The 27,718-nt window shown below is 41.2% G+C and overlaps 1 protein-coding gene across 1 annotated transcript in view; it reads left to right on the plus strand.

Annotated features, from left to right (window-relative positions):
* The first annotated feature begins 232 nt into the window (after positions 1–232).
* Positions 233–27,718, plus strand: part of LOC132380040 (cAMP-dependent protein kinase type I-alpha regulatory subunit) — a 37,071-nt gene continuing 9,585 nt past the window's right edge. Inside the window, exons 1-5 of the mRNA XM_059948522.1 lie at positions 233–631; positions 22,088–22,261; positions 22,912–23,003; positions 23,850–23,911; positions 26,441–26,487. Coding sequence (XP_059804505.1) covers positions 461–631; positions 22,088–22,261; positions 22,912–23,003; positions 23,850–23,911; positions 26,441–26,487 — 546 coding nt within the window. The 5' untranslated portion in view covers positions 233–460. The remainder of the gene's footprint in view (positions 632–22,087; positions 22,262–22,911; positions 23,004–23,849; positions 23,912–26,440; positions 26,488–27,718) is intronic.

Below are 27,718 nucleotides of genomic sequence, written 5' to 3' on the forward strand. Positions count from 1 at the left end.
ACTGTGGTCAACCGATGACGTCCAGGATGATGTTGAGGGGAAATGTGTCTTCAATCCGGACACACCCCCCCCCCCCCCCCCCGGTTGTGCGTGTGAGGCGGTGGGAGCCGGCAGCGGCAAGGCGCAGGTTCCACCGCCCCGTGGCGGGCGGCTGGGCGAGGCGAGGCCAGGCCAGGCCAGGCCGAGAGCGAGGCGGAGTGACGTCAGTCTGCGCGCGCGCGGCTGATTTCCGGTGCGAAGTGACAGTGACGGCGACTGGGAACGCTCCGCCGCTCGCATCAACGGGGCCCTTCAACCGGCCGGCCTCTTCAGCCGCCGCCGGACGGAAGGCAGGATCGCTCTGCCGTCGGCCCGAGGCTTTGCTCGTTTTCTCCCGGGGAGGCGGCGGGGCGGCGACTGGTCTCTCGGAGCCTGGCTGCAACCGGCTGGTTAAAAGGGGAACGACGGCTGGCTGGTTAAGATGGCGGCCGCGGGGAGCGGGGATGAAGAGCGCAGCCTGCGAGAGTGCGAGCAATATGTCCACAAACACAACATCCAGCAGGTCCTCAAGGACTGCATCGTGCAACTCTGTATCGCCAGGCCCGAAAAACCCATCACCTACCTCAGGGAATACTTCGAGAAACTCGAGAAAGTGAGTTTCGAGTGCATTGTTTCTCCTTTCCGTACAGGGAGCAAAACTAATCTTATTTGTGCTCGTAACAGGCGTTGTTAGCCTAACTTTGCGTAACTATTATGTGGTGGTTGGTTGGAGAACGTGTTATGCAATGCAAATGTTGCAAATATTAAAAGGGAATGGAGGGGGAGGTTGTGGTGGAAAGGGACTTGTTTACGTTTTTATACAGTTCGTTGAGCCAGATGGAACAAAGACGTTGTAAAACAGGATACGAGTACGAGGCACATACAAAGAAGGTTAAAACTGAAAAGGCGCTTCGGCAATAATAAAAAATACTTAATTGGTTAGTTGAAAAAGTATGATCTGTACTCCAGAAATTCTAATGCTATATCTGTATTAGACCCTTAAAAGATCAGGGGTTTATTGCACTTAGAACTGAAGTGAAGAACTGTGCATTTATATATCGTTGTCAAGGTATGGTGAAAAAATAAAATCATGATATTTCATTGAATTTTGAAGGTGATAGTATGCTTTTATATACACATTACCAGACCTGCCCGGTCACATCTTAGAAACCTATGCTGTCACTTCTTGCTAGCTTTCCTTTTAATGGTTCCTTCCATTTTGTGTATGCTAACCCTTAGTGACCTCATCCAAATGTCATGTTTTACTAGTTTATTCCAATTTGCCATGACATGTCAGAAATTTACATTGCCTTCATATTTCAAAATACATTGTTTATTATCTGGTCCCTGTTAAGTCAACATTTTCTTCAGTTAAATATTGAGGTGGGGGAGGGGGTGGAAACCAAAAATTATTTTTTTAAGGCTGCAATCCGGAATATATATTTGTTCCTCTTCTCATCTGCTATGGTTTAACCGTGATATACAGTTTGGTGTCAAATTAAGACTTTTGTTAGTTTATATCGATTAATTCCAGGTCTACTTCTGGTTTTTCTCCCCTGCTGCAGAATAGAGAGTCATAGATAGATAGACACAGTCTTTTTGGCCCAGTGATTCTGCACCCCCCCCCCCCCCCATGCTAATCCAACCCTAATCCATTGTATTGTGCCCATATCTGCACTCTAGGAGCAATGTTCGGTAGCCAGTTAACGTACAAACTTGTACATTTTTGGGATGTGGGAGGGAACTGGAGGAAATTTACACAATCACAGTGAGAACGTGCAAACGCTACCCAGGTGGAGTTTGAGGTCTGGATTTAACCCGAGTTGCTGGAGCTGGAAGACAGCTGCTTTATTAGTTGCTTTGGGGTGTTGCCTTGTTACCTCCTGGCTATTTCAATGTGCTTTAGTTTGGTCTCTCCTCTTTTCACCACCCTTAAACTTGTTAATCTGAAACCCTGCAGGCCTGTTCCCTAACATGAAGACTTGTTCCCACCATTCTTGTGCTTTTCTATGCATTCTGGCTCTTGGATCATCAAGACTTGGCCTCCACAGCTGCATGTGGTGAAGAATTCCACAGATTTACCACTGTCTGTCTAAAGAAATTCCTTCTCATCTTCATTCTAAAAGGATGCCTCTCTATTTTGAGGCTGTGTCCTCTGGTCTTAAGACTCCCTCTCCAGAGGAAACATGCTCTTCACATCCACTCTATCAAGGCTTTTCACTATTTGATAGATTTCAATGAGGTCAACCCTCATTCTTCTGAATTCTAATGAATATAGACCCAGAGCCATCAAATGCTCTTCATATGACAAGACATTTAATCCTGGAATCATTTTTTTGTGTATCTCCTTCCAACCTTCTCCAGTTTTAGCAGTTCCTTTCTAAGATGAGGGGTCTAAACCTGCTCACAGTACTCCAAGTGAGGCCTCACCAATGGTTTATAAAGTTTCTAATTCTGGTCTCTTGTTTCTCCTTTACTCATCCTGTTACCATTGCTTATCCCTTTTAAAGTTCTAAGCACCAGGCCAAAATCCTTAAATTCCTCCTTGGTGCTCTCTAACTAATCTTTTGTCTTAATATCTCATAGCTGATATTTAGTTATGCTCTTGTAGAACCTTTGTTTATGTTTTGCAGTAATAAATGCTGTATGAATGTATATGTCTTCTCTTCAGTGAAGTGTAATTATAACTGACTTCATATTGAGGTCTAGCAACTATTATTTGCTATTCTCATTCTCATGGTAAATAGCATTATTTCTTTGGGTTTATAAAATCAGAAAATTGAATATTTATAAAAAATGTTTATTACTTTGGAATTCAAAACTGCAAGTGCAATATTTCAAACTTAATCACAGAATGAACTAGAGGAAATCTTCAGCTTTACTTCTCTTAAAATCTGTTATCATTAGCCCTGAATATATTTGGATTTAAAGGCAAAAAACTGTAGCTGCCAACAGTTTGAAATAAAACGTAAAGTGGTGTGAATACTCAGTGTGAACACTGAAAGGTCATTGACCTGAATTGTTAACTTATTAACTAACAAACAAGATTGTGAACTAAATTGAGGCCCTTTTTCCTTTTCCAATCACAGCGGTTTCAGAAAAAGTCATAGACATGTGAAATGTGGCTGACGTCTGATTAAAGTAAAACAAATTGTAGTTAGTAGTTCTGTAAGAAAATGATGGAGACGTGGTTATATCTGTTAAAATTTGACACAACATTTCAGTCAAGCAGTTAATTGGGTGCCCACATTTCAATAAAGTTTCGAAACAGTGAAAATATTTTTGTATATTGAAAGTGAGTACAGAGCAAATTGTGTTTCTTGTCATCAGAATTTAAAGAACCTTGTTTCTGTAAGATCTGAACCTAAGAGAATAAACTGAAATGCTGAAATTTCTCAGATATCACCTCTACGGTGTCCATCAATTTGGGAAAATGTAAGTAAAATGAGGCTGGCAAATTTTAAATGATCAACTTTTGGATTTCATGGTATGTTTGATCTTCCTGGTATCACACGCAATTGATGAGAAAGCTGATTAATTTATGATACATAAATTATGATTCAGTTTTAGGCTGGTCCATTGGTTGATGAGATGCTCTATGTTCTGATTGTATCAGATAAGTTTATTGTTAGGAGTTGATTGTATTGATTGTAGTTAGCAGGGTATTGAATTTCACTTAGTATAATCACTGGTTCTCGTCATTGTATACTTGGAGCAGAATTGCTTATATACCAGAATATGGTCTCAATATTTTTAAACTTCAACTGTCTGCACAGAAAGTTTGCCAAAAGTTCAGATATTGCTGCATTAGCATTTCATATATTTTTAAAACAATTCAGTGTTGGTAAATTGGGGACAGTTTTAAGAAATTCTCATGCAATAGACACTAACATCGCTTAATTGAGTTATGTGTTAAGAGCATGGTGGTTGGCCGTCATATCCGACAATGACAGGAAATCTATGTGTGGCAGTTTTTAAAGTGGAAAAGCCACTGAGTCAGTTCCACTCTTAACCTCGGAAGTCTTTGTCCAGTGGTATGAAGGTCATCATAATTGAGGTCTTACTTGGTTGCAGTGGTTGACCATGATTATTTCTGTGCCTCTCCATGCCCTTCGTTCTCCAGAACATTGCAGTACTGCCTTCCTGGCCATTATATCTCACTGTAGATCTCATTGCTCAGTTTGCCCGAGCTGATAACTTTGCATGTAAGATAGGCATGTCTCTATCTTCCCCTGGGTATGAGGCTGCCGGCGACCCTCAGCTGTTTTAACTTGCCTGTTAAAGCAAGTACCGGGGTTGTAGCCACTGTCGCATGCAAACAGCTACTTGGAGCCACAGGTGAGAGCTGAGTGGTGGGGATCAAAGGAGAACGAACGGTTCCAGATTGGACTCTTAAGCCCCTCACCAGTGGTGCTACCCTCCCCTGGACACACACTCCTGTTAAGAGAATATTGTACATTCAATGATGTATTTTCTTCTGGATCTGACCCTGATTTTTAAACTTTTATTGAATCCTGAATACAAGGTCATGGATATGCCTGGGCTAATGACGTAGCATGTGTTGTTGACTGTCAGTGAGTGTGATTGCAATTTTGCAACAATGTCTGTATTACTTCCTTTCAACTTAAGTATTTTTGTTATTTTTTTAATATTTAGAGGAAAGCAAGGCTAATTTTTGACTTGTGCCTTAGTGGTATGCAAAAGTCTGCACTGCACCATTGAACTCTAAGATTATTTTGAAAGCTTTGAATTTGTTTGAAGTCCTCGAACAATTTTTGTGTATGTGAATTGGTGTGAAAATGTTTGGTCAGTGGTTAGTTGGAGAAAACTTGAATGAATTTGCAGTGATTGGGTCAGGATTAAAAAGGGTTTGGAAAGGTGGTCTTTGAATTCAGGTGTTCATTAGGGCTGAACTGCCATTATCGATGATAAAAGCATATGCCTATCTTGGCCATTTGACAAAGCATGTAGAATACAATTGAAATTATTACTATAGGGTCCCCTTGTCCTCACCTACCACCCCACTAGCTTCCATGTCCAGCATGTAATTCTCCGTAGCATCTGCCATCTCCAATGGGATCTTGCCACTAAGCACATCTTTCCCTCCCTCCCCCACTTTCCACTGCCACAGGGATCGCTCCCTATGCGACTCCCTTGTCCACTCATTCCTCCCCACTGATTTCCCTCCTGATATTTAACCTTGCAAGCAGAACAAGTGCCACACCTGCCCGTACACCATCTGCCTCACTGCCATTCATGGGTCCCAACAGTTCTTCCAGGTGAGGCAACACTTCACCTGTGAGTCTGTTGGGATCATCCACTGTATCTGGTGCACCCGGTGTGGCGATTCTGTATATCGGTGAGACCTGATGTAGATTGGGAGACTGCTTTGCTGAACACCTTCGCTCTGTCCACCACAAAAAGTGGGATCTCCTGGTGGCCACCCATTTCAAGTCTACTTCTCATTCCCATTCCGACATGTCAGTCCGTGACCAGGATAAGGCTACACTCAGGTTGGAAGAGCAACACCTTGTATTCCATCTGGATAGCCTCCAACCTGATGGTTTTCAAACTTCCTGTAATTGACCACCCCCCCTTCACCATTTCCCACTCCTGTTGCCCTCTCTCGCTTTCTCTCCTTACCTGTCCATCACTTCTCTCTGGTGCTCCTCTTCCTTCCCTTTCTTCCATGGTCTACTGTCCTCTCCTATCAGATTACCACTTCTCCAGTCCTTATCTCTTTCACCATTTGTCTTCCCAGCTCTTTGCTTCAACCCTCCCCTCTTCCAGTTACCTGCTACTACTACTTCCCTTTCCCTGCCCCCCCCCCCCCCCACCACCTTACCCCTTCCTTTCCAGTCCTGATGAAGGGTCTTGGCTCAAAAGATCGATTGTTTACTCTCTTCCATAGGTGTTGCCTGGCCTGTTGAGTTCCTCCAGCATTTTGTGTATATTGCTTTGAAAGTTTTTAAGTTTTCAGTCTTTGCTGGCAAAGCTAGTATTACTGCTCATCCTGTAATTGCTCTTGAAAATGTTGTGATCTAACTTAAAAGCTATTGTTGTCTTCATGATCCCAAATTGTTAGTCTTTAATAAATTTTTGAATTTGAATGAAATGACCTTGAGGGTGATAACTTGAAGGAGAACCTGTAGCTGGTGGTTTTCCTTTGCCCTTGCCCTCATTGGTAGATATCAGTGATTTGCGATGTTATTGGAATAGAGTAACTCTAGTGCATAAGACTATACTGATAGTGGAGGAAATAAAGATTTATGATGATGGATTGGGTGCAAATCAAATGGATTGCTTTATCACAATTCTTGAATAAATGTCATAATTAGGAAGTATATAATCACAGCAGGCTTTATAATAGCTGGAGTAGAGCAACTTGCTCTAAGCTGACCTGTTTGTAATCTCAGTTGGGTTTCTGGTCTGTAGTGACCCTCGGTGTTAATGGGTATATATAAATGTGTGTATGGGGAGGGGTAAGGAGCATGGGAGAGAAGCAGATGAAATACTGTCAGGGTTATGTATTTAGACACTGCTGTGATAGTTGGTAAATGGTACGTTGGTGACATGCATCAGTGCTGATCTTGCTGCAGGTAGGCATGGTGTGTTACATTTTTCTGCAGAGTTATGTGGGATTTAACAATAATTGAACATCCCAAATTCTGACCATATGATGGAATAGAAGCCAATGACATAGCATGTCTTGTGGCAAAAACAAAAACACAAACACTTCTGTTAAGAATATGAGTATTTTCACCTTCATGCTCTTTCATCTTTTACTAGGGCTCACAGTGCTATCACTCATCACCTCATCAATTTTCCACATTCTACTTGATGCTGCTTTGCCTTACTTGTTTTTGGAAAAACTCTACTAGAGGTGTAGCTGTTTCTCGAGTGTTTGGTTAAAAACCAAGAAGTTATCTTTTGTTCCATAATCTGCTATATAGCACTTGAGATGAGTTGTATTGAAGATTTCTAATTGGAAGGAAGTAGGGATGGATTGTGCATTCATTTTGATGATATGATGTAGCTTTATAGAAGGGATGGTTTGCTCCTGAACTGGAGGGGGACTAATATCCTAGCAGGAAGGTTTGTTACTGCTCTATGGTGGGGTTTAAACTAGAGTTACAGGACAATGGGAACCAGAGTGCCTGAACAGTTAGTGGAGAGGTTTTGGAGGCAGGTGTTCGTAAGACCTCAGACAAAGGCAGGAATCAGAAGGTTGAGCACTGAGGCAAAACTGCATCAGCTTCATGGACCCTATACAGTTTACAGATGAGGAGGTGTTTGCAACCCTGAGGCTAAATTTGGGTGGATAAATTCCTAGGGTCTGACAAGGTGTTCCCTCGGACCCTACGAGAGGCATATGCAGAAATCGCGGGGGCCCTAGCAGAGATATTTAAAACCTCCTTAGCAACAGGAGAGGTACCAGAGGTTTGGAGGATAACCAATGTTGTTCCGCTGATTTAAAAAAATGCTTCAAATGGAAACTATGAAATTATAGGCTGGTCTATAACAGTTGTGGGAAAGTTATTGGAGGGTATTCTAAGGGACCGGATATATAAGTATTGGAATAGACATGGAATGATTAAGGATAGATAGCAAGGCTTTGTGCATGGTAAGTCATTTCTAATCAATCTTACAGTTTTTCGAGGAAGTTGTCAAGAAAGTGGATGAAGGCAAGACAGTGGCTGTTGCCTATGTGGACTTTAGTAAGGCATTTGACAAGTTCCTGCATAGGAGGCTAATCAAGAAGGTTTAGTTGCTCAGCTTTCAGGATGAGGTAGTAAATTTGATTAGACATTGGCTTTGTGGGAGAAGCCAGAGAGTAGTAGTAGAGTGTTGCTTCTTTGACTGGAGGCCTGTGAATAGTGGTGAGCTGCAGCGATCGGAACTGGGTCCTTTGCTTGCCATCCACGCCAGTGATCTTGATGATGTAGTTAATTGGATCAGCAAATTTGCAGATGACAAGGAGATTGGGGGTATACTGGACAGTGAGGAAAGCTATCGTGGCTTGCAGAGGGATTTAGATCAACTGGTAAACTGGGCTGATAATTGACAGACAAGTGAGGTCTACCACTTCGGTAGGACCAGTCAGCGTAGGTCATTTACAGTGAACAGTAGGACACAGGATTATGGTAGAAGAAAGAGATCTGGGAATACACTTACATAGTTTATTGAAAGTGGCATCACAGGTAGATAAGGTCATAAATCACTATATTGGGTAAAGAAGATGGGATGTTATATTGAAGTTGTACAAGATGTTGGTGAGGCCTAATTTGGAGTATTGTGTGGAGTTTTGGTCACCTACCTATAGGAAAGGTTGAAAGAATGCAGACAAAATTTACAAGGATATTGCTGGGTCTAGAGGGCTTGAGTTATAAGGAAAGATTGAATAGGTTAGGACTGTATTCTTTAGAATGTAGAAGATTGAGAGGAGATTTGTTAGAGGTAAACAAAATTGAGGGGTATAGATAGGGTAAATGCAAGCAGGCTTTTTCTACTGAGGTTGGGTGGGACTACAACCAGAAGTCATAGGTTAAAGGTAAAAGGTGAGAGGTTTAAGGGGAACATGAGGGGAAACTTCTTCAATGAGAGGGTCATGAGAGTGTGGAATGAGCCGCCGTCACCAATAGTGCATACAAGCTTGATTTCAAAGTTTATGAGAAGTTTGGGTAAGTATATGGATAGTTGGGTTTTGGAGGGCTATGCTCCCAGTGCAGGTCAGTGGGAGAAGGTAGTTTGAATTGTTTTGACAGGGATTAGATGGGCTAATGGGCCTGTTTCTCTGCTGTACTTCTCTATAACTCTTAATTCTTAGTTTTTTTTTTCCTTTGGTATTCTCCCTTTCTGGTGATTGTGTTCTTTAGTGCCTATAGCCAAGCGTGACATGGTGGTGTCATCACTGATCAGTTCCTGAAGTTTTGCACTTAGTATATTCTATGCCTTTGCATCTTCTGGTCTTTCTTCTAATTGTAGTGCAGTATTTCTTCAACTGCTGAAGGAAAAAAAATTCAGTTTCTATATTTGATGTCTTGTTATGAGATTTCACTGCCAATCCTTTGTAAAAGCTGGAGATCATCCACAACCTCAGCCTGCTTGTCATGGTGTCTGACTTGCAATTGAAAGTCAATCTTCGCAAGCAATTAAAGTTCCCTGACTTCATCGCATTATCTTCGCTGAGGCCTGACATGGTTATTCTGTCAGAAACCTCAAAGCAGGTGGTCATGGTAGAACTGACAGTGCCTTGGGAAGGCTGGATTGAGGAGGTATTCTTGCATAAGAAAGTACCAGGAGCTGGTAGAACAGTGAGACATGAGCAATAGAGATGGGGTATAAAACTTATGCTGGCTGCTCACTGTACAGAGTCTATTCTTTCCTTGGCATTATTGACGCTGCAAAGGGAAGAACCATCTAAGCCAGGGGTGGGCAAACTTTTTGACTTGTGGGCCACAAAGGGTTCTAAAATTTGACAGGGGGGCCGGACCAGGAGCAGATGGACGGAGTGTTTTGGTAATACACCTCATAAGAGAAAATAAAATGGGATAAGTAGAAAACATGTGCTTTAATTTCAATTGAAAATGAACAAATGCATTACAACAAAATATCTGTCTTTGAAGTTCCATGGTATTTACCTATTTATTGAAATGACTTTTAAAACACTGAAAATTAAATGAATAAAATACAGCTTTTTTTAATAGTAACAGTTATTATTTTAAAGCACTGAAAATTCTGTTATCCTTCAAGATATTATCATCATCACTCTCCTCCTGACTGTCTTTATTTCAAAAACGGTAGGAGATGCAGGTCTACTTGTCCTGCTCCTTCTTATTCAATTGTCCTGTGCCAAAACTCAACAACGACCAGCACAAGGACAGAACAGTGCAGCGCGCCAGTCTGCGGAGTGCGTTATTTGATTTGGAGCGCATTTTTTATTTTGAGAACGTACGTGCACCTGCGCACTACTCATGTCCATCACTTAACAGAAATAACATGCAACATGTAAGGCTTATTGAAAAAAATATTTTCAAATGCATTTTTTACATAACACAACGAAGAAACTTATTTTTTAATTTCAGTGGGAACAGTGTTGTTGGTCTCCCTTTTTAGCCAGCGCATCAAAGTCTGGATTTAGTTTTGTTGTGGCGATTCTCAGGATGGATCTGAGGTGTTGGTCAGTTAACTTGGATCTGTGGCTGGCTTTGTTGATGTTCATGACGCTGAACGCCTGTTCACACAAATAGGTCGAGCCGAACAAAGAGTAAAGCGCAAATGTGGAGTAATACGCTGCACCTCAATAAAGGTCATTGTGTAGCGGTGTGCTACATGCAGCGCTAAAATTATGACACGGAGTCGGTAACTGCAGTCGAAGAAAAAAAACTTTATTCGAAATCCCCAGCCTCACTTTTAAGCCTCCCTCAATCTGCCCCCCCCGTGGTGCAGAGGCTCCAGAGCTCTGTGCTCGCAAATCCCCACAGGCTATCTCCCTTAGCCGGAACGCTGGCTAATTGTGAGCCGGTTCGGATGTGCCAGGAAATGGGTCGCCACAAATGTATATAGAGTGCGTCATCTATTGGGAAAATGCCAGAATTGCGGGGGAAAAACGTTAACAAGGTTTATTAATATAATTTCATCAAGTTCTGCGGGCCGGATTAAAAAGCTTAACTGGCCGCATATGGCCCGCGGGCCGTAGTTTGCCCATGCCCGTCAGTGGATGCTGAGTGAGCCTTCAAATGGCTGTGGACCAGTGCTACTGGAACATAAGTCAGGAGCTGATCAACCCCATCTGTCTCCTGGGCAAGAGTTTCTGATATTGAATGACCTGAAACACCTGATGACCCCAGTTTACATCACTGATGATGTGTCCCAGTACATCCTTGGATGCATCTCAGCAGCAAGGGATCAGGAGTCAATGTTGAGAGCTCTCTGTGGAGTTACTTGAGGGGATTGGTAGGTCTATTCTTGTGGGGTGGATCATGATTCTGTGATGGATTCTTAAAACTGGCTTTGTCCTTGCAATTTAATGAATAGGCTAATTCATAGAGCATAGAATGAATAACTATGGTGTGATCAGTCGTTAGATATGGACCAGACTGGGTAAGAGGCAGCTGTGCTTTTATATAGTTTTTTTGTAGTTTAAATTTTCAAACTGAATTTAACTTTAACGACTGTTGTAAACTTGAGCATTCAGCTCTGATTCTAAAATGTTACCATTTAGCGGTGACTGGGAATAATCAAATATTCTCGTTTAGGACTATTACGGCTGAAGTCCAGTCACAGCCATGGGTACTTCAGTAAGTGGGATTGTTTTAAGGCATTAAAAAAAAATCTACTGATATGCAAAATTGACAAATCTTGGATGACAGACTTGGGTCCTGAGTGTAGTTCTCCTTTAAGAAAGTGGAAGTGGGGCACTACAATGCCAGAAGGTTTAATTGAATGCAGATGCTTCAGACTTGTACTCCCAACTATCCTGCTGGTGGATGTACAGACTCTGGAATATAAAATTGAAGACCTCCGAACAATATTGCTGTACTAGAGGGATATCAGGGGCTGCTTTGTACTTTGCTTCATGGAAACATAGCTCCCACCCATCATTTCGAATGCAGTGCTGTAGCTCAATGGCTTCACCATTCTCCATGAAGACAGGACAGCTCAGTTTTTTTTAAAGGCAGAGTCGGAGTATGCTTTATGTTTAATTCATTGTTGTGTACAAATATGGTGGTTCTGTCTCAGTCCTGCTCCCTCAACCTGGAATATCAAATGGTCAAATGCTGTCCGTTTCATCTGCCATCATTCTCGTAGTGGTGTACGTTCCACCTCAGGTCAGCTTCAGGCAGATTCTGGAGAAGTTGAGCAACATAATCAACAGGCATGAAACTGCCCACCCTCATTGTGGGAGATTTCAGCTAGGCCAGCTTGAAGAAGTCTCTGAACAGCTAACACCAACATGTCTCAAGTGGAACCAGAGGAGTCAACACAGTTGACCAATTTTATGCCACCATCAAGAGTGCTTACTGTGCTGTCCCAAGCCCACACTTTGGAAACTCTGATCACCTGGCTGTATTTCTAAATGATACACCGCCATTTTCATTGATTTCATGAAAACCTGGGTGGATGAGTATGTCCTTTTAAGAACATTTCTGACATTCCCAAGTCAAAAGTTATGGGTGAACCAATAGATTTGTAGTCTGAGGGCATTCAAGACTGGTGATCCAGAACCAGACAAGAAGTACAGGTACACTCTACGGAAGGCTATCTTAAAAGCAAAATAGCAATTCAGATTGAGATTAGAGTCTGAATCAAATGCACATCAGCTCTGGCTGAGTTTGCAGGCCATTACTTCCTACTGAGCAACTCTTAACATGATGAATGTCTTGCACATGAGCTCAACACCTTTTATGCACACTTTTAAAGGAAGAATAAAACTAGATTTATGCGAATCCCTACAGGATTTGGTGCCCCAGTGATCCCCCTGAGAGGCCCATGTCAGGACATTTTTCAAGAGGATGAACTCTCAAAGCGTCATGCCCTGATCGTGTACCTGGTAGGGCTTTGAAAACTTGTGCCAACCAACTGGCAGGAGTGTTCAAGGTTATCTTCAATTTCTCACTGCTGTTGTTGGAGGTTCCCACCTGCTTCAAAAGGGAGACCAGTGCCCAAGAGCAGGGTGAGCTGCTTCATTGAGTTTCACCCAGTGGCTACTGTGATGAAGTAAGAGGTTAGTCATGGCTGGAATTAACTCCTGCACAAACGAAGACCCGGATTTGCTGCGACTTGGGAAAAGATTTGTTTTCCAGCAAGACAATGACCCCAAGCTTAAAGCCAAAGCTACACAGGAATGGCTTAAAAACAACTTAAATTAATGTACTCCACCCAAGCAAGGCTGCAGGCCTGGATGATGTCGGCCCCAGGGTGCTCAAAGCCTGTGCCCCCCAGCTATGTGGGGTACTTCACCATGTCTTCAACCTGAGTCTCCAGAGGGTTCCTGTGCTGTGGAAGACGTCCTGCCTCATCCCTGTGCCGAAGACGCCGTGCCCCTGTGGCTCCAATGACTACAGACCAGTGGCATTGCCCTCCCAAATCATGAAGACCCTGGATAGACTTGTTCTGGAGCAGCTCCGGCCTATGGTTAGGCCACACTTAGACCCCCTCCAGTTCACCTACCAGCATTGACTAGGAGCTGAGGATGCCATCGTCTACCTGCTGAACCGTGTCTACGCCCACCTGGACAAGCAGGCAAGCACTGTGAAGGTCATGCTTTTTGACTTCTCCAGTGCGTTCAACACCATCCGCCATGCTCTGCTGGGTGAGAAACTGACAGTGATGCAGGTGGATGCTTCCCTGGTGTCACGGATTATTGATTTACCTGACTGACAGACCACAGTACGTGTGCTTGCAACACTGTGTGTCAGACAGAGTGGTCAGCGGCACTGGAGCTCCACAGGGGACTGTCCTGTCTCCTTTTCTCTTCACCATCTACACCTTGGACTTCAACTACTGCACAGAGTCTTGCCATCTTCAGAAGTCTTCTGATGACTCTGCCATAGTTGGATGCATCAGCAAGGGAGATGAGGCTGAGTACAGGGCTATGGTGGGAAACTTTGTCGTATGGTGTGAGCAGAATCATCTGCAGCTTAATGTGAAAAAGACTAAGGAGCTGGTGGTGGACCTAAGGAGGGCTAAGGTACCGGTGACCCCCGTTTCCATCCAAAGGGTCAGGTTGGACATGGTGGAGGATTACAAGTGGCTGGGGATACGAATTGACAAAAAACTAGACTGGTCAAAGAACACTGAGGCTGTCTACAAGAAGGGTCAGAGCCGTCACTATTTCCTGAGGAGACTGAGGTCCTTTAACATTTGCCAGATGATGCCGAGGATGTTCTACGAGTCTGTGGTGGCCAGTGCTACCATGTTTGCTGTTGTGTGCTGGGGCAGCAGGCTGAGGGTAGCAGACACCAACAGAATTAACAAACTCATTCGTAAGGCTGGTGATGTTGTGGGGATGGAACTGGACTCTCTGACGGTGGTGTCTGAAAAGAGGATGCTGTCCAAGTTGCATGCAATCTTGGACAATGTCTCCCATCCACTCCATAATGTACTGGTTAGACACAGGAGTACATTCAGCCAGAGACTCATTCCACCGAGATACAACACTGAGCGTCATAGAAGTCATTCCTGCCCGTGGCCATCAAACTTTACAACTTCTCCCTTGGAGTATCAGACACTCTGAGCCAATAGGCTGATCCTGGACATTTCCACTTGGCAAAATTTACTTATTATTATTTAATCATTTCTGGTTTTATTTTGCTATATTTCTACTCTGTTCTTGGTTGGTGCAACTGTAACGAACCCCAATTTCCCTTGGGATCAATAAATTATGTCTGTCTGGAGTGGCCAAGTCAGAGTTCAGACCGCAATCCAATTGAGCATTTGCGGCTGACCTTGAAAAGAGCTCTTCACTCAAGATCCCTGTGCAATCTGACAGAGCTTGAGCAGTTTTGAAAAGAAGAACTGGGAGAAATTGCCATGTCTAGATGTACAAAGCTGATAGAGACCTATCCACACAGACTCAAAGCTGTAATTGCTGCCAAAGATACATCTAATAAATACTGACTTGAAGGGGGTGAGTAATTATGTAATCGATTATTTTGTTTAATAATTGTAATGTAGACTAATTTGTAGAAATTTGTTTTCACTTTAACATAATAATGTTTTTTCTGTTGATCAGTGTCAAAAAAGCCAAATTAAATCCACTGATTCAATTGTATAAGAACAATAAAATATGAAAACTTCCAAAAGGGGTGAATACCTTTTTATAGGCACTGTAGTAAGAGACACAAGAGTGGACAATAGACTGCTGAAAAATGACACTGGAGAGAAAGTAATGGGGAAGAAAGAAATGGTAGACAAAGCTAAGTATTTTGCGTGAGTCTTCACTGTCAACACCAGCCACATGCCAAAAATTTGAGCATATCAGTAGGCAGAGTGAGTGCAATTGCTATTACTAAGGAGAAGGTGTTCGGGAAGCTTAAAGTTCTTAAGGTAAGTAAGTCATCTGGAATAGAGAGAGTGTGACTTTATAAGGCATTGGTCAGACCACATTTGGAGTATTGAACAGTTTTAGGCCCCATATCCAAGGAAGGGTGTGCTGGTGTTGGAAAACATTCAGAGGAGGTAATTATCCTGGGAATGAAACGGATAACGTAAGTACTGTGCAAAGGTTGTAGCTATACATATGTGCCTGAGACTTTTGCACAGCACTGTATGAGGAGTGCTTGATGACGCTGGCCCTGTGCTTGCTGGGTTTTAGAAGAACGTTGGGGGATCACGTTGAAACCTGTTGAATGCTGGAAGAAGTGGGTGTGGAGAGAATGTTTTCAAAAGTGGAAAGCCTGGGACTAGAGGGCACAGCCACAGAATAAAAGAACATCCCTTTAGAACAGATGAGGAATTTCTTTAGCCAGAGTGGTGATCTGTGGAGTACATTGCCAAGGTGGCTCTGGACATCAAGGAACTGTGTATTTTTAAAGAGGAGGTTGATAGGCTTTAAGGCGCTTAGTAAGGATGTCAAAGGTTATGCAGAGAAAACAGGAGAATGGGTTTGAGAAAAAAATAAATCAGCCATGATAGAATTGCAGAGCAGACTTGCCTAATTCTGTTGTCATATTTATAAACTCATGAATACTATTTCACTAATTTGCTTTTTTTTGCACTATTTTATGTTTCTTGTTGTAACTTACAGTAACTTTATATTGCACTGTACTATGCAACAAGACAAATTTCACGATATTATGTCAGAGATAATAAACCTGATTCTGATATTTTTGATTCTAAACTTGCATGAATGTGCATAGCAATTTCTTGATGGAACTTTGTTAAAGCTTCAGTTGTTCACTTTTACTTAAAAATGGTCTTAGCTTTACTAGTGTATTAGTTGTGGCAGCTTTCACTTTTGCCATCAGGAGCACTGCTGCTAATTGGGAACAAAATTGCATAAGAGACTCCTGGTTAGGTACATGGAGCTTATAAAAATAGAGGGCTATGGGTAACCCTTGGTAATTTCTGAGGTAAGGACATGTTCGGCACAGCTTTGTGGACCGAAGGGCCTGTATTGTGCTGTTGGTTTTCTGTGTCAGTTTATCAAGAACAATATTCTTGTTGGGCAGAAGGCGATGAATTAAATTAATTCATTTGTCCACTGTTTTGGTCCATTTTAAACATCTATGCTGTTGCTATATTATTACTGGAAGAGATGGTTTTGGGAAAGGCCAACTTCTGCTCTTTTGAATCTTTTGCTTGTTATGAACTTTACTGGCAAGTCTACACTTCAGCTCTCTCATCTTCAAAGGTGATTATGATTATTCAAAGCTATGTTCTTTGAATTCCTTTATGCAGTTAGGGAACAGGGTTCCTGCCAGAAATGCATGTGTAATTTCCTAGCCAGTTTGGTGTGTGTACTGTTCCCATGCACCTGCTGTTGTCACTCCAGATTTGAGAGGTTTTTCACAGAAGCCTTCAAGTTCCTATATTGCGTATTCTAAATTAGAGAATCAGAGCTGCTTTGAGAGATAATGTATTGAATGCTGATGAAGAAAACAGAATGTTACTGAGGCTCCTTGCTCATCCAGGCAAGGGTGAAGCATTCCATCATATTTCTGTATTGTGCAACAATGTTTTGAAACAGAAAGCAAATTTGTTGCTGCTGTGTAGCCTTGGATGGACATTAACTTGCATTTCTGGCTGTTGGTGACTGAACATGTTAAGTTGATTGAATTCAAAACTCAAACTAAATTTATTATCAAAGTACCTATGTCACCATAAGATATTGATTTCTTGTGGGCATTCTCAGTAAATCCGAGAAACATAATAGACTGGAAAGACCGCATGTAACAGGATGAACAAAGAACCAAAAAGACAAAAAACTGTGCAAACACAAGGAAAAAAATATTGAGAATATGAGATGAAGAGACTTGAAAGTGAGTCCATAGGTTGTCAGAACAGTTCAGTGATGGGGCGAATGAAGCTGAGTGAAGTTACCTCCACTTGTTCAAGAGCCTGATGGTTGAGGGGCAATAACTGTTCCTGAACCTGGTGGTATAGATCCCGAGGATACTGTACCATCTTCCTGATGGCAACAGCAAGAGGAGCATGGTTCATTGCCTGACACCTGTTAGAAAGTAACAGCCATGTCACATTAATCAAAGCTCAAATCTTGTCCCAAGTCATGCTGCAAACTCATTCACTTCAGATGGCTTTTCATGACTTAGAAGGTTAGTTTATTTACTGTGATAATAGTGTTATTGTTTATTTTAAAATATTAATTTTTGAAGGCCTAACACCAGGGTCTGGTGATAAAATGATAACTATACCAAGCTTGTGATCTTTCAGAATCAGATTTATATCACTGGCATATGTCGTGAAACTTGTTTTGCTGCAGCAGTACATTGCAATACATTGTAATAAAAACTATAAATTATAAAATGTATATAAAAATTAATTAAACAAGTAGTTTAAAAACAGAGGAACAAAAAATAGTGAAGAAGTGTTCATGAGTTCATTGTCCATTCAGAAATCCAATGGTGGAGGGAAGAAGCTGTTCCTGAAATATTGAGTGTGTCTCTGTAGGCTCCTAGACCTTCTCGATGACGGTAGCAATAAAAGGAGGGCATGTCTGGATGACGGAGGTCTTTAAACATGGATGCTGCCCTTTTGAGGCATTGCCGTTTGAAGATGTCCTGGTTGCTGAGGAGGCTGGTGCCCATGATGGAGCTGGCTGAGTTTACAATTTCCTGCAGCTTTGTCCAATCCTGTGCTGTGGCCCCCTCCATATCATACAGTGATGCAACCACTTAGAATGCTCTCCATGGTACAAGTTTCCTCAAACTCTTAATGAAATATAGTAATATGAGCTGTTCTGGGACCCTTATGCTTCATGATTTTTATAAATGACCTGGATGAGGAAGTGGAGGGATTGGTTAGTAAGCTTGCTGTTGACACAAAGGTTGGAGGTGTTGTGGGCTGTCAGAGGTTACAGTGGGACATTGATAGGATGCAAAACTGGGCTCAGAGGTGGCAGATGGAGTTCAACCCAGGTAAGTGTGAAGTGGTTCATATTGGTAGGTCAAATATGATGGCAGAATATAGTGTTAATGGTAAGACTCTTGGCAGTGTGGAGGATCAGAGGGATCTTAGGGTCTTAATCCATAGGACGCTCAAAGCAGCTGTGCAGGTTGACTCTGTGGTTAAGAAGGCGTACAGTGTATTGGCCTTCATCAATCATGGAATTGAATTTAGGAGCCGAGGGGTATTGTTGCAGCTATATAGGACCCTGGTCAGATCCCACTTGGAGTACTGTGCTCAGTTCTGGTCGCCTCACTACAGGAAGGATGTGGAAGCCATAGAAAGGGTGCAGAGGAGAGTTACAAGGATGTTGTCCGGATTGGGGAGCATGCCTTATGAGAATAGGTTGAGTGAACTCTGCCTCTCCTTGGAGCGACGGAGGATGAGAGGTGACCTGTTAGAGGTGTATAAGGCGATGAGAGACATTGATCGTCAGAGGCTTTTTTCCAGGGCTGAAATGGTTGCCACAAGAGGACACAGGTTTAAGCTGCTGGGGAGTAGTTACAGAGGAGATGTCAGGGGTAAATTTTTTTACTCAGAGTGGTGAGTGCGTGGAATGGGCTGCTGGCAACGGTGGTGGAGGCGGATGCAATAGGGTCTTTTAAGAGACTTTTGGATAGGTACATGGAGCTTAGAAAATTAGATGGCTATGGGTAAGCCTAGTAATTTCTAAGGTAGGGACATGTTCGGGACAACTTTGTGGGCCGAAAGGCCTGTATTGTGCTGTAGGTTTTCTTTGTTTCTAATTGTCAAGCCTTCTTTGTAATTGGATCAATATGTTGGCCCCAGAGTAGTACCTCAGATGTTGGCACCCAGGAACTTCAAATTGCTCACCCTTTCCACAACTGATCTGTTTATGAGGACTGGCGTGTGTTCCCTCTAATTCCCCTTCCTGAAGTGCACATCAGTTCCTTGGTTTTACTGATGTTGAGTGAAAAGGTTGTTGAGATGCTACTCAGCTAGCTGATCGATCTTACTCCTTTATTGCTTCTTGTCACTGTTTGAAATTCTGTTAGCAGTGTTGTTGTAGATGATTTGAGCTCTGCCAAACCACACAGTTGCAGGTATAGTGAGAGAAGAGCAGTGGCCTAAGCATGCATTCTTGAAGTGTGCCAGTGTTGACTGTCAGGAGGAGATGTTATTTCGATCTGCACAGACTGTGATCTCCTGGTGAGGAAGTCAAGGATCTAGTTGCAGAGGGAGGTACAGAGGCCCAGATTTTGGAGCTTGTGTATTAGAAGTGAAAGTACGATTGGGTTGAATGCAAATTGCAGCAGGTCCTTGCTTAGGCAAGAGAGGATTTTAGCCATGACCAACCTCTCGAAGCTCTTAATCACAGTAGATGTGTGCGCCACTGGGCAATGGTAATTGAAGCAGTTCACTTTGCTGTTGGACATTGGTCTGGGAAAAAGCACCGAAGCTTTCAGGCTCTCACGACCAGACTATGTAACAGTTTCTTCCCCCAAGCCATCAGACTCCTCAATACCCAGGGTCTGGACTGACACCAACTTACTGCCCTCTACTGTGCCTATTGTCTTGTTTATTATTTATTGTAATACCTGCACTGTTTTATGCACTTTATGTGGTTCTGGGTAGGTTTGTAGTCTGGTGTAGTATTTTTTCTGAGTTGTTTTTACGTAGTTCAGTGTATTTTTTTGTATTGTCTCATGTAGCACATTGGTCCTGAAAAATGTCGTCTCGTTTTTACTGTGTATTGTACCAGCAGTTATGGTTGAAATGACAGTAAAATGTGACTTGACTTGACTTTTAAAGTTGGTGGGAACCTCTGACTGCAGCAGTGAGAGATTGAAAACATAGAAAATAGGTGCCGGAGTAGGCCATTCAGCCCTTTGAGCTTGCACCGCCATTCAGTATGATCATGGCTGATCATCCAACTCAAAACCCTGTACCTGCTTTCTCTCCATACCCCCTGATCCCTTTAGACGCAAGGGCCATATCTAACTTCCTCTTAAATATAGCCAATGAACTGGCCTCAACTGTTTCCTGTGGCAGAGGATTTCACAGATTCACCACTCTCTGTGTGAAGAAGTTTTTCCTCATCTCGGTCCTAAAAGGCTTCTCCTTTATCCTTAAATTGTGACCCCTTGTTCTGGACTTTCCCAACATCGGAAACAATCTTCCTACATCTAGCCTGTCCAATCCCTTTTTAAAATTTTATACGTTTCAATAAGATCCCCCCTCAATCTTCTAAATTCCAGTGAGTATAAGCCTAGTTGATCCAGTCTTTCTTCATATGAAAGTCCTGCCATCCCAGGAATCAATCTGGTGAACCTTCTTTGTACTCCCTCTATGGCAAGAATGTCTTTCCTCAGATTAGGGAACCAAAACTGCACACAATACTCTAGGTGTGGCCTCACCAAGGCCTTGTACAACTGCAGTAGAACCTCCTGCTCCTGTACTCAAATCCTTTTGCTATGAATGCCAGCATACCATTTACCATTGAAGATGTCTTTGAAGTTTCCTGCAGTTGGCTGACACAGGTTTTCGAAGCTCTACTCACATATGCCATCAGGGCCTGATGCCTTGTGGGGTTTCACCCTCTTGAAAGATATTCTGACATCGGCCTCTGAGAAAGAGCATACCAGATGCTGCAGGGATTCATGCAGGTGTAGTTTTATTCTCCCTTTCAAAGTGTACATGTGTAAAGGGGGTTTCTTCTTTTTTCTTTGTTACTGTGTATGTAATCAAAATGGCTTCTTTATTTTGTTAAAAGCAGGAATGCTTCTTTGTTGCGAGAGAGTGCTGGAAGCTTGTTTGGGTTAAAATTTACTGATATCGAGAATTGTATTCCTTTGCAAACCAATTGGGATTAATGTTCTTTCTTCTGAGTCTGTAAGCTATTGTTGGCGGGCTTTTGGGGAGATCAGCGTGAGGAGTTGAGAGAGAGAGGACGCGATGCTGTAAGCTGGGCGGGGAATGGACTCCAAGCGGGGGTCCAAGGCCAGGAGGTACTCCGAGAAGAGGAGATGAAGCTAGATGTGCTTGGTTGACCACTTCGGATGGTCCTAAGCTGCGAGTCGAGGAATTCGGAGGGGATCGAATGGTGGCCAGAAGACTTCAGTAATTGAGCTCCAATGGTTGTGCACGAAGTGGTTTGGACTTTGATAAGTTTGGTGCCTTTTCTTTATTTTTTTCTTCATATATACTGTATCGTTATTAATCACTTAGTTATAGTAACCTTTATAAATTGTACTCATTTAATCGCATATGGTGTACTGTCTGTTTTTGGGCGAGGCGGGGACATCACACAGCATCCACACCAGCTGATTACCCAGTTTAGCGGGGCCAAAGGCTGCTCCCCCTAGACGAGAACGAACTGAGCGAGCCTGAGGCGACCCAGGGGGTTACATATAAAAGGCATTGAACTCATCTGGACATGGGGCATCACAACCATTCATTGTGTGAGGTTTTGCTTGTTAGGAAGCAGGGTTGGCCTGCCAACCCTGCCAGAGCTGACATGCATTCGATTCTGACTTTAACCTCAATCGGAATTGTTTTTCTCATTCTTAAAATAGCCTTTTGTAGATAATTTAGGTGGATTGCTGGACAGGGGTAGGTTTGACTAATCTCTGAAAATTGTTTTATTGTACGGTGGGTGTCCTAATTTGAAAGAAACCATGAATTGTATGTCCAGTCAAAGCTGCAGCATTTTGTGTGAAATTTCCACTAGACTGTTTGTTCAAGTAACAAAAAGGTGAAGTATTCCTTTTTCATCCAGATTCCCATGTTGATTATTTTGCATTAAGTTTCCAATTATGCTTTATTATGAGGAACATGGCAAAGATTTAGTGCAAATGATGGTACTTAGTTGTTTTGTTTTCATTTTCTTTAGTTGTACAAGAATCTGGCACAGATGAAGGCCACCTGGAGCTTTATGTCTAGGTCAATTAACATTTCCCCCTTTTTTATGTAACAAAAGGAGGAGGCCAAACAGATGCACAATCAGCAGAAATCGGGTTCTCGATCTGACTCGCGTGAGGATGAAATCTCTCCCCCTCCACCCATGAATCCAGTAATGAAGGAGCGAGGACGCCGTGGGGCAATTAGTGCTGAAGTTTACACAGAGGAAGATGCTGCATCATATGTAAGAAAGGTAAGTCTGCATTCTGGCCAGATGTTGAGATACTTACTGAAATTCTTTTGCATATAATTCACTGGTTCTGTTGATTTTTTCTAACACCAGTGATATTAATTAATTACTGCAACAAAGGTGTGTTTTGTTTGATTGAAAGCAGTCAGGTAGATTTTCAATTATTGGGCAGATTTACTCACATCAGACAACAAGATTTAGAATATTACATCCAATTGAATTGTGCTCAAATCTACAAATTTATGAGTCTTAGGTGTTGAAAAATGGAATTGGGTTTTACTGCCAAAATCTTTTCCAAGGTCTTATGTACATTAAAGACAATCAAATGGGTCAGTACAGTTTCTTAAGTATTAGCCATTCACCTTTATGGCTTCTCACAGGTGGAGGCTGAGTACAGTCCTTACCACTTGTAAATCCAGTTAAGGAATGTATTTTGGAGAAATATCTGAAAGGAGACGAGTACAATTTTATGCTATTTGATTAGGTTATTGAACATTTTGTGTATGGATATGCAAGTTGTTTTTTTTTTTTTGGAAGCTATGATTTACCAAACAATTTTCCACAGTATCCATAAACAGGAAGGCTACCATACAATGCATTGTATTCTATATCAACCATTATAAGCGGTTCATATTTATTTTGTAACAATTTAGGTAATTACTAAGGATTACAAGACTATGGCTGCCCTGGCTAAAGCCATTGAAAAGAATGTGCTATTCTCTCATTTGGATGACAATGAAAGAAGGTGAGGAGTTTTTAATACAGATTTTGGCATGAATGTGAAGATTGTTTTGGGCTTTATAATTTTTCAGCCTCAATGATTTAGCAGCATTTGTTGGGCTTCAGTTTAACTTAAAGGTCTGAGAAGTCACTTAAGATTTGGTATAGTGCAGAGTGATGTATTGCCTAATATGTAAAAGAGCAACCTGGATGCTTCGGATGTTCAGAATTCTTTGGTGAAGTTTTCATTCTGAGTTCTTTAGTGAAACTTTCAAAATGGAAAGTTTTGATAAATATTCAAGATTTTATGGCTATTGATCTTTAATGTTCACAACAATATATATATCGGTTACATGTTCTTCAAAATTATTTCTTTGTAAGTTGAATTGTTTCTTAAATGTAAGCTCTCATGAATAGACGTGGAAAATTGACTTTTGATTTGATTAGAGAAAATGTTTATACAGTCTTTAGGTCCTTATTGTCTGCACATTATCTTTGGGTTAAGTTGATTTCTAATCATAGACTTTGAAAGACCCTCCAATGATGGACCATTTCATGGATTAGATTATTTATACAAGGTTTGTCACTGTATGCATATTTTAATAATTATCTGCATTTTCACCTCACTCTCCCACCATGTTAGTTGGTCTTTGGGTTAATAGTGCTGCTTTGAAATTGTCAAAATAATGATCCATGATATCTGTGGTGTTCTCACTTAATATTCTGCAATGTTCCTGATGGGAATGGACGTCAGGGGTGAATGCACGGTGGCCATTAGTCTTGTTGGAACTTAATCTGCAATTTTTAAACTTTGAAATGTTGTCTACTTCTGCATTTGCTAACTTCAAGTTTTAACATTTATTTCTTGTAGTGATATTTTTGATGCAATGTTTCCTGTCACATACATTGCTGGTGAAACAGTCATACAACAAGGTAAAATCAAAACTTCGACCATTGAAAGGAAACAATATTTGAATTTAATATTGGTAAACGTCTTGGTTCTTTCTTGTGCTTCTGCTTTTACTACTTATAGTTCTAAACTGAAGGATAAATGGAGTCAAAGTGAAGATATTTGATTTTTAGCTTTCCATCCAAGCCACCAGTTGTTTAAAGGAGGATTCTTGTTGATTCGTTTTCTAGGCTTTTCTCTAAATACCAAGTTTATATAGTATGAGGTGCAATATAGCCAGATTTGCTTTTACGTCCATGACGTAGCATTATTGTAACTATGTTTTCGTTAGCATATGATATTAAAATTAACATTCAAATATAATGAGAAACTGTGCACCACAATAATGAATAATCATGAGGAGGAAAAATTTAGCTGAAGGGTTGATAGTCATAAACAAAAGGGTTGGAAAGAACTCCAGGAATCTATAGAATTTGTAGGTTTTCCTTTGACCATGTAGGTTTCCTACAATAATTTGGTTGTCGCCCACATCCCAAAGATAAGCTGGTAGATTTATTAGCCTCTCAGAGGAGGGGATAGGTATGCTTGTATGTGGATTGGCTAAGTGGAAATCAAATGCTGCTACTGGAATAAATGGAGAGTCGGAAGAAAGTATGAGAAAGGTTGAAACAAAATCGCTTTTTTTTATCAAAATTTGAAACTGGTATCTCCTGTTAGGATATTAAGTTCAAGTGCTGCAGAGTGCGGTTTTTGAGTGTTGTCTATTTAGAACGATCTGTGACAAGCTCATTTCTCATTACTACCATCAGGGAGGAGGTACAGGAGCCTGAAGGCCCACACTCAATGCTTTAGCACCAGCTTCTTCCCCTCTGCCATAAGATTTTCGAACCATCCTTGAAAACTACTTTACTTTCCCTCTTTTGTACTTCTATTTTTTCATTGAAACCCGTAGTAATTTGTAAGGCCTACACTACTGCTGCCACAGAACAACAAATTTCACAACCAATGTCAGTGTCAATAAACTTGATTCTGATTTGCAGCTCTTTAAACACCATTTGGTATAGAGATCCAGTATTCAGTCTCAATGCCATTGAAGGAATCGTGATTATGTATCAAAGTCAGGATGGCCTGAAACTGGGAGGTGAACTGACAGGTACTAGTGTTACCCTGTGCCTGCTTTCTTTGTTCTTTGTGATTATGGTCATAAGTTTGAAAGCTGAATTTGGGGAATCTTGGCAAGCAACGCAGTGTACACACTACAGGTATGATTACAAGTTGTGGATGAGATACCAGCCAAGTGGGCTTCTTTGTCGTAGATGCTGTTGATCATCATGAGCATTCTGTCATGCCTGGCTGGTGGAAATCTGGCTGCAGGCCTTCTTGTACCCATAGCTTTTATGTGATTGGTCTACTTGAATGTCAGGGTAATAGTAACCCAGAATATTGGTCAGGGACTTGGACCTTTAAATACATATAGTTAGATAAATACTATATTGATTCCAAAGGAAATTGCAGTGTCACAGTAGCATTACAAGTGCACAGTTTTACAAATATTAGGAGAGAAGTAAGAAAGAATAAAAAAAAGTTACCTTAAAAATAAGATGTGAAAAAGATTTCCAAGTTCACACTGATGAGATGGTAGTGCAAGAATTAGCATAATATTATACAGCAATGGGTGCACATTTACACCGTCCAGATTAGAAGTGATGGTAATATTGCACAGGGTGTCCAAGATAGAAAGGTGTGATTAACAGAGCTCTGGTAAATAGTGGTTAATAACAGTCTTAACAGGAGGGGTCATCACTTCCCAGTTATAGGTTGACTCATGATAGAGCCTAATGGCTGAGCGTAGAATGATCTCTTGTAGCACTCTTTGGAGCAGTGCAGTTGTCTTAATCTATTACTGAAAATGCTCTTCTGTTCTGCCAAGGTGGCATGCAGGGAGTGAGAAAATTCAGTAAATGTCAAGGATAGATAGTTTGGCTTCATTAAACTCAAAATTCAGTTTGTTATCATTGACATGTCGTATATTTGTTTAGAGGCAGCAGTACAATTCAAGACATAAAAATTATGTTACAAAGTACAAATGTAAGTGTTCAAGATGATTAATGAGATGGTGTTCATGGATTCATGCACCTTTCAAAAAGTCTGATGGTGTTGCTGTTCTTGAAACATTGAGTGTGCATTTTCAACCTCCTGTAATACCTCCACAATGGTAGTAAGGTGAAGAGGACATGTCCTGGATGGTGAGAGTCTTTAATGATAGATAGTCTGGCTTTTTTTTTGTTGGGGGTGAGAGGATGAAGAGACTGTTTCTTGTGCAATGGATAGAAAGAGATGAAAACCAGAAAACTGGTTGAAGATTGGATGTTTGAGTCTGTGGTAAGGGAATGAGGGAAATGATTGTGATGTAAGCTTGATTAGTCGCAAAATGTTATATGTTGACTTCTTGGTTATTGTTTTGGTGGGGTAAATTTTTAAAAATTTCTTTATTGTAATTAAAAATACAGCAATTTTTTGATGTAAGATTTTGATGTATATTTTTCTTTTAGGTGATGAAGGAGATAATTTCTATGTTATTGATCAAGGAGAAATGGATGTAAGTTTGAGGCTATTTAATGGAATGAGTGATTATTTTGCACTACTATTTCAATGTGTGAATGCTGAATTGTACTTATGATTTTTTAAATCTTGTGCATAATATATTAATAATGTCGGCTTTCATTAATGAAAAAGACAGATTAATGCTAATTGTTATCAAATTGTACATACCACCAATTTGTTACAGATTTAAATGTAGAAATCTAAATACTGCACGTTTTAAAAATTGAAATTACTACTCAGTTAATGGCCTTGTAGGACTGTAGTATAATGGAACCGATGCACTGTTCCATTCGATGATTAAATTTCAAATATTGGCATAATATCTTTCTCTTCCCTAAAACTGGTAAATTGGTCATGTTTCTTACTGAGAAATACAAATGATGCCTGAAATGTTCATATTCCCACATTGCAGAAGAAGCCAGTCTAGTTTTTCTGAAGATTTTTAAGCATTGTGTGATCACACGCTTAAAATAATGGCAAGATAGATTTTTTAAATTGTATATAACGTTGCTATTTAATGAGTTACACTTCTGGAACACTGTTAATTTTTGATGTAGTATTTGAGTTGGATGCTACCAGCCATCCTACTTTACAGGCTATGTGGATATAGTGTAAATGGCTTCTGAGGAAATGGCTGTATGTATTAAACAATTAATCAAAATTTTCAGGTTCAGCTGTTGTCTGAAATGCACTGATAATTTGGTGTTGCTGACATGCTGTTTAAAATGTTGTCCTTGCATTTGATAAATGTAATTGATTTCTCAATGCCTATATAATTGAACTTCAAATGGTGAAAGTCAGAATATTTTAATTCTGAATAAAAGTAAAAATTGCTGGAAGCACTCAGTTGGTCAGTAGAATCTGCACTGTGGGGGCGGGGGCAGGAGTGGTAAGTCAGTGTATTGGGCCAAGATCCTATATCAGAAATAGAGAAGCAAGAAAACAAGCATCTTGTTTAAATTGTGGAAGGGGAAAGGGGTTCAGACCAAAATTATGAGATAACAGTTAATTCTAAAGTTAGTAGGAAGAAGGAACACAAGTGAGTTAAAGATGCAACCACATCTATGATGGATGTGGGGGAACATTCAAAGATGGAAATAGTATGGTGCTGTTCTTCAAGCTTCTGTTGAATGTCATAGGATCAACGTACAGTACCTACTATAAAGTATTAGGCACCCTAGCTATACATAAGTGCCTAAAACTTTTGCATATTACTGTTACCAGGG

Source organism: Hypanus sabinus, chromosome 23 (genome assembly GCF_030144855.1).
Source record: "Hypanus sabinus isolate sHypSab1 chromosome 23, sHypSab1.hap1, whole genome shotgun sequence".
NCBI classification, from domain to species: Eukaryota; Metazoa; Chordata; class Chondrichthyes; order Myliobatiformes; family Dasyatidae; genus Hypanus; species Hypanus sabinus.